Source organism: Hevea brasiliensis, chromosome 16 (genome assembly GCF_030052815.1).
Source record: "Hevea brasiliensis isolate MT/VB/25A 57/8 chromosome 16, ASM3005281v1, whole genome shotgun sequence".
Taxonomy (NCBI): domain Eukaryota; kingdom Viridiplantae; phylum Streptophyta; class Magnoliopsida; order Malpighiales; family Euphorbiaceae; genus Hevea; species Hevea brasiliensis.
This window is the reverse complement of record NC_079508.1, coordinates 47,350,404-47,366,063: the sequence shown is the minus strand read 5'-3', so window position 1 is coordinate 47,366,063 and position 15,660 is coordinate 47,350,404. Positions and strand designations below refer to the sequence as shown.

Here is a 15,660-nt window from a genome sequence, read left to right as displayed (position 1 = left end):
ACATAAGAGAAAACAAGACATTGAAAATTGGGATTTAATTAGTTGATTTATTTCTCTTTATTTAATTGAATACTTATCTTAATATGCAAGGAATATTAGAGATCCAAATCCTAGCAATTTGATAACTCTTTTAGCCAAATAACTTTTAAAAATTTAAATTTAAATTAATTAATTCTTAATTTTGTTTTACAAATCAAATTAAGTAACATATTCTTAAAATGTTCAACGTTTTAGTTTTATTTTTCATCATATATAAAAGGTAGATAAATTATTTTATAATTATAAATTTGATTTAATATATAATGTATTTTACAAAATATTTTTTGAAGCATAATAAAAACCACATGTCAATTTCTTTATTTTTAATGAAAAACAAATTAATTTTGAGATCTTTATGCTAAAATTTACTGTTTGTATGTTGCCCGTTTGCAATAGTTTAGTTCATTATTTTTTTTTGACAGTTTAGTATCTAAATTTTTAATATTTGTAACAAAGTTTTTTAGATTTAGATTAATTATTTTAATTTAGGAGTGAGCAGATTTCGGTTCAAATTGAAAAATCGAACGGAATCGAATCAATTCGGTTCAATCAGTTGTGTTCGGTTTTATATTATAAAAATTTCGGTTATTTCGGTTCAGTTCGGTTTTGAAGAGAAAAAAATCAGCTAAACCGAATTAAACTTAATAGTAATTTTATATATTCAAATCGAATCAAATCAAACCGATTTCATTTTTGAATTGATTTATTTTTATAGGAAATTTATGAATTATATTTAATTATATATATATATTGTTTAATTTCATTGATTAATGATTATTATGTTCAAATCAAAATCAAAATTAGATCAAATAACTTGAAAATCAAGTCTAAATTAAAAAATAATCAAAAATAAAAAACGATCTGTTTGAACCGAACCGAACAGAAATATAATGGTTCGGTTCAATTCTGTTTTTCATCAATTTCAGTTTGATTCGGTTTCTAAAATATATAATTTAATTTTCATAATTTAATTCAGTTCAGTTCGGTTCGATTCGGTTTGAACGAAATTCTCACCCCTATTTTAATCTATAATTGACTAATGATAAATTTAACAGAATGCCTATTATGTGAACATAATTTTGTTTAGAGACTAATTTATTTCCTATTAAAAGATAAAATGACTAAATTATAATTTTTATCATGTCTTAAGAGTTAAATTATAAAATGCCACAATATATACAACATATAAATGCACAATAGATAGAGAGGCTTGAATTTGAGATCTCCTTACTCCTTATATCTTAAAGTTGTAGAAAAACCAATTAAACTACCTCTTATTGACAACTGTTAAAATAAAATTAATACAATACATAATTTCCTATTTATTTTATGGGTTTTTTTCTTATGATTTTGTGGTAATGTTTGATCATTCTCTTGGGGTTTTTCAATCAAAATTTGGAATTTGCATTAAACAAAAAAGATGGATGTGTCCACTAAAATTGTTGTTTTAGTCCTCTCATATATTTTATAAACTTGGTTATATAATAACTATTCTAGGTAGGTGAATCAAATATAAACTTGACTTAAAATAAATTTAATAATTATTCAATTAAATATTTTTATTAATATATATACAAATTAATTAAAGTGTGTATAATAAGCGCAAGAATCTCAAAGGCAAACACACATTGATCTTAGGAACTGTTTTTTTTTTAAATAAAAAGAACCCTTTTGTTTAAAAATCTAGATACACAATTTTAATAATTTATATATATATTTAAATTATTAAAAATCTTAATTTTAATGATTAGTTTTATTTGTTTGTTTCAAAAATTTATCTCCAAATTTAAGAATAATAATTTTATCAAATTTAATAATTAAAATTAGATTTATCAACATTTATAAAAATAAATTAAATATTGAAGTCAAAAATCTAATTTTTTGTGTAAAAATTTATCTATTTATTTTATTCATATAAACTATTTAATATAATAATTATAAATTAGTATTTTAAAACATTAATTAATTTAAAAAATGTCTCTACACACTTTTGAACTCTTAAAACTTAATTTTAGCTTTTTCTAATGACATTTTAACTTTTAACTTTCAAACTCTAAATCAAATTTTTTAAAATTAATATCTTAAATAAGAATAAAAGAAATATAGTAATTAATGTTGATTATGATTTATGGATTTTTTTTATTTTTTTAAATTAATAAAATATATGATATATCAAAAAATTAATGAATGTTGATCATTGTTATAATTTATAAATAGTTAATTTAATGATTATTAAATTTATTTTCATATACGATCCAATTCAACTTATAATAGTCACAATTAATATAAAATTAATTTATTTTAACCCAACAATAAATGTGAAACTGACTAATTAGATGTAAATATTAATATTTGAATCTCATTAATATAATTTTAAAAGTTTTTTAGTCTATTACTCTATTCGTTCTGTTTTAAGTGCTTTTTAAAGTTTTTCATAAGAATTAAGAAAAAAGTTAGATAGTTTTATTTTTATTAAAAAAAATTAATAATTGACTAAAATATTCTCTTATTATCTTTGAAATATAGAAATGTAAATAAAAGAGATAAATTTATTGACGATAATAATAGATAAAGATAAAGTTGAAAAAAATTAATACTTTCTTAATTTTTTGAAAAAATAAATAAAGTGGAATAAAGAAATTTTTTTAAAAGATCACTTAAAATGGAATGAAAAGAGTACTTTATTTGTGAATTAGATTAATTAAATTACTTTATATCATTTATATTTATATGTAATTATACAATATTAATAAAAATTAAATTATATATTCATTCATAATTATATTATCATAAAATAAATTCATATTCTTAATTTATAAATAATACAATTGAATTCTTATACAATCATAAATAATATTTATTTTTTTAAAATAATTTTTTTTTATATAGTCTATCCTAAAAATTTGATTTTCTTTGATCTGATATGATCTAATAAAGACCGAGTCCAATAAGGAAATAGATTGGACATTATGATCTGATGTCAACCCAAGTTGGTTAATTCTGAACACAAGGATTGGAATGACTAGTTAATCGGACTAGTTTAGATAAAGCTCGGACTGGAGACTGGTAAGAACAAGCTCAATATGATATGGACATGACAAGTCATTGATAATAGTAAGCAAGATCACCATTGATGATTACACTGATAAGGTACAATTTTGTAACGCATGGGAATATAAAACTCGATATTAATCAATAGAATCTCAAGAATCACGCTAAAATGTCCTCTATCATCATATAAGTAGGTTTTTAACGGATATTCAGGTAAGTTTTACATTCTCTACTCATACTTTGCATGACATTGCCATTAACACATTTTTAAGAGCATTTTTCTAACTTAAGTATCAGAGTAATTATCTTTAAGCAACCAATCTCACTCTTTTTATAGTTTCAGGCAATCAAAGAACTAAACATACTCAGTCTTAGGAATATCGCATATCATTTTTAAAATTAAAAAAAATTAAATTCTTTTTATTTCAAACATAATAATTCACTTAAAAATAAATAAATTTGAAATGAATTTTTCAGAATTATAGTTTGAAAAAGATTAAACTCAACTAACCTACATATAAAATATGTCTATATACTATTTCCTTTTATAAGTAATCCAAAGGGCTCCATTTAATATGGTTTTCAATAAATGCAAAAAGTCAAAGCATATTTTGATGATAATTTTTTTTAAGCAGATCAAATGTTATAACAATATACTTAAAATTACTTTTTTTTTAATAGGTAAAATATGAAAATTTTAATAAAATCTTTATTCTTATATAAAGTAAGAGATTATATTTAAAATTAATTTAATTTATATAAAAAATATTAATATATTTTGTATTATTTGGTAGAGATCTAAATATTAAATATACCTTGGTTATGTGTGCCTCCTTAATTAATGCCTTTATTTATTCCTAAATTTTTGAAATGAAAGCTGTCATTGGTGCATGGATGGATTTATTCTAAGCCAAGATGCAAATCTAATAACCTTTTTTTAATAATTAATTAATTTTAAAAAATACACAATACGATTCATAAATATAAAAATCTATAGGGGCATGATAGCAAAATCCTTAAATCTACAAATCCTAAATCCAGCCGTATATAGACTGTATGAATGAATATCCTCTTTCAAATACTATATAAAAATAAAAATCCAAAAAGTAAAGAGTAATTATTTTAATAATTAATTTTTTTAATTACCATTGACAGTGTGGAAATATGTGTAGTGGAGCCCAGTTTAAAACCTTTCATCACCATTTCATGCCTTGAGCCTTCTCTCTTTTTCTCCATTCTTCCCTCTACTGACTGTTGTGAGACTTTAAAAAAAATTAAATTTTTTTGCTTTTTACATGGACCAAGAAATTTGGAAGAGAAGAGTTTCTTAGTTCTGCAATGTTATTTTTGTTAATGAAAGATTGAATTTTGATGGGTAGGTAGCAATTGGCTTTGCTCTATCAAAAAAATCATATCTTTGTTGCTTTGGATTGCTTTTACAGTAAGTTATATTCTTTTCTTTCCTTAATTAATTCCCGATTTTGTTATTGGGGAGGTATTCTTTTATTTTTGACTTGTTTAGGCTTAGAAAATGGTAACTTGTGTGTGAAATCTCGGCTTTCTGATGGATAATCATTATACTCATCAGGAATATTTATCTAGTTGCCATTTACCAGTTTCCAATATTGATTTGGTGAGCTTTATCCAAGTTTTAGATCAGTGTTGGCTATTTAAGTAATTGGTTCATGAGTGTTTCTTTCTCTTACTTTGGGTTTGAAACTTACTGGATTTTGTTTGGACTTCTTGTTGAGTTTTTCTTGGCTGGTTGATAGATTGAAGATTTGGGTATTGTTTCCCTCTTGTCTTTTGATTTTCTTTTATTTGTTAAATTGATCTTGATTTTTTTGCGACATCGGTAATCAAATTCAAATTGGTATTGAAGATTATGGGCTCATAACGCTGTTTGAATACTCTTCCTTTTTTTTTTTTTTTTTAAACTATTATTGTTTCTGGGAACTTTCTTCCTGTACTTTATATTCTATTGATCTTGGTCGATAATGATTTTCTTTTCTTTCTTTTTTCTTTTAATCGTTTGGGTGGGAGAATCTAACCAAATAGAGACCTTATACTAGAACTTTCCAAGTTACTGCTTGATAAACAAATTCATCACTAATAATCAATTATAAATTTCGAGGGTAATGCTGTTTGTTTCATATTAAATCTGGATTTATCATGGAATTGTGATCTTATCTTTTTTTTTCTTCACTTCCCCATCCAGTGCGTTATATTTGAGAAGTTTTTCTCATATAAAATTGAAATTTAATAAAGTGATTGTTATTTGGGTGCTGTGTTTGGCTCTCTAATTTAATTTTATTTTAGTAAAGAAGTAATTGATAGTTGCCGTCTTTATTTGGGATCTGTTTTACAAATCAAATGGGTAGAGAGAACAATATTAAATAATTTTAACTTATCAATTTATTTTTTTTCTGTCTTATTTTTTTTATTATTCTGAGTCTCAGTGAGATCTAACATTTTGAACTTTTGAATCCCTCTGTATGAGTTCTTAAAATGAAATGGTTTAGATAAATGGAAGTTTTAGAAATGCATCTTAATATGATACAACTAAGGATGAGGAAACATTATTCATCTGTTTGTTTCTAAATTTTTCTATTATTTGCCCTGGAAGTATCTTATGTCAGAGCACCATTGATTGACATGTTCATAAATATAAATTGATCTTTGTTCTTGAACCGAACAGGTGATCAAGGCTCTACGTCATTTAGAGTAAGCTAGTTGCTTTACAGTTTTCTGCTTTGGATGTGTAGCATGTGTCACTACTGTGGTGCCCAACTGCCAAAATCAGAGGACGAAAAGAGGAAACCAAATAATGAGAATTCTTTAAAATTAAATGGTGAAGGGCACAATTGGTCTTGTAGATTTTGTCGGGAGAAGCAAGAACAAGGACATTTAAAGCAGGACGGTTCGAGTCCTACATCACCAATGATCAGTCCAACAACTTCGTTGTCCAGTAGCGATAGATCTGTTTCAAGCTGCAGTAAATTTCTGCCTCTCATAATTCATTTAATTTTTTTATTGATATAATTAGATTAGTGGCTTTATACTGTGTAGTTATGCTTTTATGCTTTGTTTGTTTATCTCCTCCTTCAGGTGATCTGTCGGTTGATATAAGCTCATATGACCGGTATGTATCAGACCTTTGAATTGTGGGCCTGATAGAGATTCCCATTGGGCTTTTAGTTACTAATTAAAGTTCCTCTGTTGATTTTGTTAGGGCGAGTCAAGAGGAAGGAAGAGTAGACAGAGCTCGGGAGGATGTCAGTTGTGGGCTTAACGGCCAACCGCATAAATCAAGTTTGGAAGCTTCAGTAAATGGAGTACACAGATCATATGAAGTAACAGAAAACAATTTGGAGAAAAGCCATAATGGCAGTGACAGGGAGATTGTGAGAGATATTGATATAATGGAAACTGCTAATGGACAAGAAACAAAAGATAATTCATCTCAGAATCCTGTTGAATCCTTAAATGAAGGAAATGAGGCTTTTTGTTATGGTGATGATGAAATCAATGCACAGGTTTGGGACCCTCCTGAAGCAGAGGATCCGGAAGATGACCTGGAGGGTAGTGTGGCTTGCAATGATGATGATGATGATGATGAATGTGGTGATGGCACAAAATGGGGCAAGCCAAGTTCTTTGAGCTGCTGCACGGATGAAGGGAGTGGGAGCTACAGGTTCAAAGAAGAAAAACAAAAAGCAATGGAGGAGGTTGCAAATGGGAAGTTTAAGGCCATCGTCAGGCAACTTCTTAAAACTGCAAGTGTTGGCACCATGGTGAAAGATTTTGAAAGTTGGGTGGATATAGTTAGCGTTTTATCATGGGAAGCTGCTTCATTTTTGAAACCTGATGCAATTGATGGGAAAGGAATGGATCCAGATGGCTATGTGAAAGTGAAATGCATTGCAACAGGCTCACGTAATGAAAGGTGATCTCTTTGTTACATTATCTTTCCATAATGAGTTTTATTCTTGTTAATGGAACACATTTTCCTTCCCCCCTTTTTGCACAAATTCTGTTAATTGAAGATGAACTTGGCTTTTTCTTTTCAAAGGAAAAGCTTCAATGCAGCTTTTAGTTTTGGAAATCTATTCCACTTTCCAGCAATATTATTTTATCTATTATTTACAATCTAAACCTGATGTGGAACCAGGAAATTAGAGATCAAAGGAACAAATTCCTATAAGAATGAGAAAAAAATTCTCAGAAATAAGGAGGAGAAACTAATAATAATTTTATTAATCTCAATAATAATCATAATCAAAAGCTTAATAATAATGAAACCTTACGACTATTTATAGAGTTTTTAGTAACCCTTATTCAAATCTAATTAGGAATACTAAATAAGATAAACTAAGAAATGATAGACCTAATAAGAATAAAATTTCTAACGGATAAAACTCTTAAATTTCCTATTTTTACATTGACTATAACTCCTAATTCTAATCTTCCTATACTGCGTCAACACCTTCACTGAAAGTTATAGATAACAAGCTATGGAATTTGGCGTAGAAGTTGTAGATAGTTAGATTATATTGTATATAACTTCAAAAAAAGATAAAATCTTAACACAATTCTCAAAGAAAGTATAAGTGCCAATCATTAGTGGAAATTGATGCTTTTTATTTCTATGCTTTTTTTTTAAACCTCGGAATTATTTCTTTTCTTTGGTTTCGTACTTTTTGCAGTCAAGTAGTTAAGGGCTTAGTCTTCAAAAAGCGTGCTGCTCACAAGCACATGCCAACTAATTACAAGAACCCAAGGTTGTTGCTGATCCGGGGAGCGCTTGGTCAGTCTTTAAGTGGCTTATCATCATTTAAATCAATGGATCTGGTATGTTGATCAGAATCCTGTAGTATTCTTTATCATGGAATCATACAGCTATTTCTGATCAGTTGCTTCTGAAAACAGGAAAAGGATAATCTGAAATCGCTTATGGACATGATAGAAATGTGCCATCCAAATGTGGTTTTAGTAGAAAAGTCTGTCTCTCGTGATCTTCAGGAGTCTATACTTGCTAAAGGAATCACATTGGTGTATGATATGAAGTTACATCGCCTAGAAAGAGTTGCTCGTTGTACTGGTTCACCAATTTTATCATCTGATACTTTGCTGGGTCAAAAGTTAAAGCAGTGTGACTCCTTTCATATTGAAAAGTTTGTGGAGGAACATGCTGGGTTGGGTGAAGGGGGAAAGAAACCAAGTAAGACGTTGATGTTCATTGAGGGCTGTCCTACACGCCTGGGTTGTACTGTGAGTCTGGGAAAACTTTGTATCTTTATGTTCTTTCTGTAATTCTAGGAAGCAGAGTGTTCTCATTTGTGCACATATGCACACATGGGCATCCACATTGTCACATAAATGCTCGTGCCTGTATACAAAGATGAACTTACTCATGCATACATGCATGCCTTTTTTGTAAACTTTCTTATCGACTGGAACCTTGTCCCTTTACCATTTTGGCATGGGCAGTTGAATATGTATATATTTGCTTAATTTTTAGAAATATTTCAACTGTAATTGCAGTATAAAAGGCTTATGTTTCCTTCTGTTGTTCTGGGCTGAATCCTGAAGTGAAGACATTTCACACTTTTTAGTACTCTATAAAACTGGACAAGGTCTTGATAGAAAACAAAATTATTGAAGCTATTTTAAGTAGTATTGCCTTCTTGGCCCCAGAAACAGGAGGTCCACTTCTTATATATATATATATAAAGCCTTTTATTGCATGATGTTTTCGGATAACAACAGCTCACAACAAAAGGAAAGTTTGGCCTGAAACAGAATATAATAAAGGAAAAAAAAAGATCAATTTATCTGACCCCAACTAGTTTGGAAGTGAGACCTAGAGGAGTCAGAGTAATTATTGCTACATGTGGCTCTTTGATTTTGTATTTGTACTCATATTTTTCCATGTATATGATGAATGTTCTGATTTTTAAGAGGGAAATTTTTTGCTAACTGTGCATTCTTAATTGGCTGTACAATGTAATATTGCAGATTTTGCTAAAAGGAAGTCATAGTGATGAATTGAAGAGGATCAAATATGTGGTGCAGATTGCAGTCATCATGGCATATCATTTGATTCTTGAGACTTCATTTCTTGGTGATTGGAAAACCATGTTCTCAACTGTAATGTTACCTGGGGCAAGGGATCACGACTCATCTATTTTAGAAACCAGAGATTCAAGCATTCCTTCTGTTGAGGAGTCTATTGCTGAAACTGGGCCAGCTACAGTTGATATTCCCATTTCTAATGGATTCCATGCAGAAGGTTCCCATGACATGGGATTGGAAGGCCATTCCATGTCTTATGTGCCATATAATCCTGTCATTTTTTCTGGGTTCTCCTCTCTTTCAGCATCTCTTAAGAAAGTTATAGGGGACAGTTTCCCTCTTGCCTCCTCTGTGCCATATCAGTCCCTGGCTAATTACTTTGGTTTGAATATAAAAGAAGCTAATGATCAAAGCACAGAAGAGGTACCGGTTTTGGAAACTTTGGAAGCTTCTAACCATTGTGATATGGAATCTAAAGATGTTTCTGATGAAGAGAAATTACTTGATGGTGGACAGCCTCAGTCTTTCAGTTGCTGTAAACCCGTTGACGGAGAAAATGATGTTGACAATAAATACCAAGTTCAGAATAAGGATGGTGTCAATTCTGTGTTGGATTCTCAGAGTATTTTGGTTTTGATGTCAAGTCGGAATGCCTTAAGGGGGACTATGTGTGAGCAAAGCCATTTTTCTCATATTATGTTCTACAGGAATTTTGACTTTCCTCTGGGGAAGTTTCTTTGGGATAAGTTGCTCAATCAGGTTATACACATATCCATTTATTAGGCAATGCAATATTTATGTAGTTCTTTCTTCAGGATAATTAAATAAATCAGGTTTCTCACATCTCCATTTATTAGGCCGTAGTATATTTACGTAGTTCTTTCTTCGGGATAATTTACTCAATCAGGTTTTCTCTATTTCCATTTGATTATGGAATAGTATATTTATCTATTTATCACTTGGCGTGTGGTTTTAGATTGCTCAAAATCTTGTGGGGTCTTACCACATATGTATTTGTGGGTTCAAACATTTCTTACTATCTTTGAGGTGTTGAAGGTTGATCTTATGATCTTTTTGGAAATATCATGTATGCTTGCTGTTTTGTAGATTTTGGTTGCATTATTTGAAGCTAACTCTCATCAAAACTGCTGCTTTTTGCAGAGACGCCAGTGCACCACTTGTGGTGAATTGCCAGAAGCTCACTTCTACTATTATGCACATCATAATAAGCAGCTTACAATACGAGTTAGACAGCTTCTGAAGCATTTGCCTGGAGAAGCGGAAGGAAAACTTTGGATGTGGAGTCGCTGTGGTAAATGTAAAAATCGGAATGGAGTAAGAAAATGTACAAAAAGAGTCTTGATTTCCACTGCTGCACGATGTCTGTCCTTTGGAAAATTCTTGGAGCTCAGCTTTTCTCAGCACACTTCATCTGTTAGATTGTCTGGCTGTGGCCATTCTTTGGAGAGAGACTTCCTCTACTTCTTTGGGTATGGATTATAAGATCATTTCCTTCCTTTTGTGTTTCCTTTGAATTTGTGCCAATAGGGAAAAAAAAAAGCATTAGCTTTATGTTCAAGAAATGGTCTTTAATATCTCAGAAGAGGACTTCCCTGGTGGGGTCAAGAGAATGCTTACAAACATACATAGAGGTGCGTACGCAAAGAATTTTGCTAAGAAGAATTAAATTTAGCAACTAAAATTATTCAAAACTAACAACAGGGACCAAAATATGCAGGTCTTAATATTCAAAAGAAAACCCATGTGTTACTGTGTTAGTTTAGCTAAAAAAATGCAACCCCCTTCAGACTAGTTAAAAAGAATTTGAGGTTCAACTTCATGCAGGAAGAATATTTTCAATAACAAACATTAAGAATTAGAATTAATATAGATGAATATATCTTAACAGTTAAAAAAATACACATGACAATTTAATGAGACCAGATATATTAAACAATATATAAAAGATGGAAAAGGATGTTGATGAATTGCTAACCTGATCCCCACCAAAGTTTGAATCTTATAACACTATACTGTTATTTTTTTCATTTTATATTAAGGATTTCTGCCCTTCATCCGCTGATTTAAAATCAGGGCCAAAAAGAGGAAGTGATTCACTTTTAATATGAGGATAATTTTAGGTTTTTCAGTATTTACACTTTACTAAAAAGAAAACAGAAACTATGGGTTCAATTGGTCCCGCTAATCATATGGTGGTTTTTGCAACTGTACTTGGTGCACAGATTAGGAAGGTAATATTGTCCTAGCATGATAACTATGATTCATATTATTAGTTCTTTCAAGAGAATTTTGGGGCGCTTTTTTTTTTTTTAGATGCAAGAGTAGATAGGGTTGATCAGCCGGAGCCTTTCTGTTCCACATATGACACTGTTATATCAACACTGAAATGTTACCTTCTAAATTTTGTCTCCTTATTCTGGCTCTATTTCATTCTGCAGATCAGGCCCACTGGCAGCAATGTTCAAATTCTCTCCAGTTACAACTTACACTGTGTCTCTCCCACCTCAGAAGCTGGAGTTCAGCCATTCAATTAGATATGATGGGCTCAGGCGAGAATTTGGAAATGTATGTTTCTTCTCTGATTATATATGCTTCCTAAACTTTTATGATGCTTAAATGTTTCTTTAGCCAATTTTGTATGATATATTCAATTTCCCCCAATGAAGAGTGATATTCCTTTTCTAGCGAATTTGAAATTATGTTGAAATGAAATTGATAATTTTTTCATTTTCTGAAGGTGCATTTGAAGGGGAGGTTACTTTTTAGCACAATTGCAGACACTTTGAACAAGTTAAGATCTCAATTTGTAGGCTCTAATCTGAACCTTCGTGGGCCATTAAAAGAATTTTCTGATATTGAAGACATGTTGAAGCAGGAAAGTTCTGAGTTCGAGGTTAGTTCTCTTCCAATAAATGTTTGTTTCATTTACCTTGAGAGATAGAGTTAATGATAATTACAGATCAAAATTTGTCGAGTGCCTTAGAAAAAAGCTGAGCATCAAAAACTCTTACACTAGGTAGTCTGTTTTCACTTGAGGGATACTTGAATTTGCCAAACTTCCTAAGCTCTAGTATATTGTGTGTGATTGAGGAACTCTTTTTATTTACTCTTAAATCTAAGTGACAATTTTCTTAGAATTGTTTAGTTACAGATTGGACTCGCATATTTCTTTTTAAAGACTATGTGCAATTGGAACTTCATTTCATTTTATGCTCACTGCTAACATACTTTTGTTTGTATTTTTGCACATGGGGAAAAATCAGGCTAGCATTGACAATGCTGTTTGTAAGAATGGAAATACAAACAAGGCTGATTACAAGCTTCTTAGCATAAATCGATTGTTATGGGAACTTCTTCTGGAATCGTGCATTTGGGAACAGCGGCTGCATTCACTGCTCTTACCTGATCGTTCTTTGGTTCACACTGGTGCTATTGAGAAAGCAGTGGACAACCAAGTGAAGTCAAAGATGAGTGGCACCATTGATGGAAGAAATGAAGGGACTGAAATTGTTTTGGATGACAGAAGTGGTGAGTTGAAAGATATGTTGGGTAATTCTGTTGAAGCAAATGGATTTTCAATAAAGGAAATTTCAGTGGATGGTCTTGTTCAAGAGTCTAGAGTACAAGATCATCTTGATAACTCATCTCCTTTTGCTGAAGATGTTGAGAGGTTAAAAGTGGATGGTTTAAGCCAGAACAGATCATCCAGCCCTCAGATATCTGAGAAACCTAATGGTTCTCATTCTGGTGATAGTAGTTGCCAAGCAGACAATTTAGCTTTGTCTGGGGATTTAGAAGTGGAAAAGGCCATTCCAATTGCCTCAGATACTGGAAATAGTAACTCTGTTATCGTATCAGATGAATCTAGAAAGGGTACATCTCTGCATTCAGTATCATCCAGTTTAGAAAACTCTAGTGGATGGTTCTGGATGCCATTTTCAGAAATCCGCCAGATATACATGGAGGATCTTGAGAGAGGTTTCATGCCTAAATTTCAGTCAATCGGTAGCTATATACAAGAACACATATCTGCAGCCTACCAACTAATCAGCGAGGAAGGACAAAGGTTGCACATCCCTCTTGGAATTGATAATTATATTGTGAGAGACTATGATGGTGAACTATCTAGTATAATTGCATGTGCTTTGGCAGTTCTGAAAGATGTACCTGTTTCACTGGAGTTTTTTAGTGATGATGGTCGGAAAGAGGGTGGCGCGTCTGCTAAATCAACTGATAGTTTACATATCTCGACTGGATTTTCCACCAAAGTTTCTTCATATTGGTCTTCGAATAGTTCTTCTGATTCAGATTCATTCCATTCTACATCAAGTGTTTCTCCAGGAGAGTCACGCTTCTCTAGCTTTGATGGGATCAATTTGTTGGAGTCTCTGATTCCTCCTGAGAATGTTAGCCCTGAAGTCTCTCTCGGGGTTACAAAGTCACTTGGAAAGGGTAAATATTCAGTAATTTGTTTATATGCGAAGCAGTTTCGTGATCTGCGGAGTCGGTGCTGCCCATCAGAGGTAGATTATATTGCTTCTCTTAGTCGTTGTAGGAGCTGGGATGCTAAAGGTGGAAAGAGCAAATCCTTTTTTGCTAAAACACTTGATGAGAGGTTCATAATAAAGGAAATCAAGAAGACAGAATTTGAGTCATTTGTTAAGTTTGCTTCTCATTATTTCAAGTACCTGAATGAGTCATTTGAGTTGGGGAACCAAACTTGTCTAGCTAAAGTTCTTGGGATTTATCAGGTTTGCCATTTTGATTTAGAACTCTGATACCCTCGTTGCTTTATTTTTCTAAAAGCTTAATGTTTCAATATAATTTTGTAGGTGATCATCAGACAGACAAAAAGTGGAAAAGAGATGAGGCATGATCTGATGGTTATGGAGAATCTGTCCTTTGGTCGAAATATCACTCGTCAGTATGATCTTAAAGGTGCTCTGTATGCTCGATACACTTCAGCTGGTGATGGTTCAGGAGATGTTCTATTAGATCAGAACTTCGTCAATGATATGAATTCCTCTCCACTATATGTTAGTAACAAAGCAAAGCGTGTCCTGGAACGTGCTGTTTGGAATGATACAGCTTTCCTTAATGTGAGTGTCACCTTAGTTGTTTCTACCAATGGGCTAGAACGACGACAAAATTTGTCAAGCCCTAAGCATATTGTTTAAAATACATTAGATAGCAGATGATACAATGAACATTGTCTTCCTGAGCAATCAACACTGCTTTTCCTCCCTCCTCTCCCTCTTGTTGCTATTGCTTTCTTGCATTTATTACTTCTACTTCCTGTCTTTTGCTTTTAATCCCTGCACGTCCTTTAAATTCTCAACCCTTCATTACCCCTCTAGGTTCTTGTTTACAGTTTTACTATTCTTGTTGTGCTGATTATCAGAAAATTATGTTGTTGCTATTGATATATTTGTTGTTTATCCTTGCAGTCAATCAATGTAATGGATTATTCGTTACTTGTTGGGGTAGATACCGAACGACGAGAGCTTGTATGTGGGATCATCGATTATCTTAGGCAGTACACGTTGGACAAGCAACTGGAAACGTGGGTGAAGTCTTCCCTTGTTGTTCCGAAGAATGTGTTGCCGACCGTCATCTCTCCAAAAGAGTACAAGAAAAGGTTCAGAAAGTTCATGTCTACACATTTCTTGAGTGTCCCAGATAATTGGTGCTTGCAGAGATCCTCTGAACCTTGTCAACTTTGTGGCATCTCTTCTCAATCAGAGTCTGAAAAGCAAGGAGGATTAAATGGGTTTTCTGAGTAGTTGATGTTTGTATGGCTCATGATTTTTGCTGTAAATAGAACTTTGTCACAGTTATATGGTTATCACCCCATTATTTGGCGATTTTTAGCATATTTGTGGGGATAGTTTTGTTCTTATAGGTCTGTCTTTGATTTTATCAGCCAGAAATGCTTGTGAATTTTGTAAATTCCATTGAGAAAGTGTAGAGAGCCGCGAACTGGCTATTTCGAATCAATGAAAATATGCTTCTATTCATATTGATTTTCCAATTTTTTGGAAAAATTTTCTTTAAAAAAAAATGAAAAATAAAGTTCTGAATAATCGATTTTTTAATTTTTCAAAATTTAATTAAAATTGAAAAATAAGTTTGTTTTTAACTATTTTCTTTTATCACAAAACTTTGCTTTCTAAGCGTTTTTCAAATAGAAAATAATCAAAATTATATTATAACTTTTTATAATTATAATTAAATAATTATTAAGAACATATTCATAATGATAAAAAATTAATTATATTATTATCAAATTAATTAATAATACATATTAAAGGATTTTAAATTTTTAAATATGTTTATAATAATAAATTTTTTAATTATGAAAAAATGAATATTTTTTTTTAATTTATATATAATTTGAAGAAAATAATTTTTTAGTCCCTTTTAAGAAGAAATTGTACGTTAGTCCTTTGCTCAAAGATGTAACGTATTTAGTAA

The 15,660-nt window shown here is 31.1% G+C and overlaps 1 protein-coding gene across 2 annotated transcripts; it reads left to right on the top strand.

Annotated features, from left to right (window-relative positions):
* The first annotated feature begins 4,298 nt into the window (after positions 1–4,298).
* Positions 4,299–15,203, top strand: LOC110655293 (putative 1-phosphatidylinositol-3-phosphate 5-kinase FAB1D). Of its 2 annotated transcripts, none has more exons than XM_021811539.2 (13): positions 4,299–4,531; positions 5,789–6,085; positions 6,199–6,232; positions 6,323–7,036; positions 7,797–7,941; positions 8,020–8,361; positions 9,109–9,924; positions 10,327–10,655; positions 11,625–11,751; positions 11,924–12,079; positions 12,450–13,937; positions 14,019–14,285; positions 14,634–15,203. In XM_021811539.2, the coding sequence occupies exons 2-13, from the start codon at positions 5,848–5,850 to the stop codon at positions 14,967–14,969; spliced, it is 4,992 nt and encodes a 1,663-aa protein (XP_021667231.2). In that variant the 5' UTR covers positions 4,299–4,531; positions 5,789–5,847; the 3' UTR covers positions 14,970–15,203. The 2 variants fall into 2 exon arrangements, with proteins under 2 accessions (XP_021667231.2, XP_021667232.2); XM_021811540.2 differs by having other exon boundaries at positions 4,301–4,465.
* Positions 15,204–15,660: the final 457 nt, after the last annotated feature.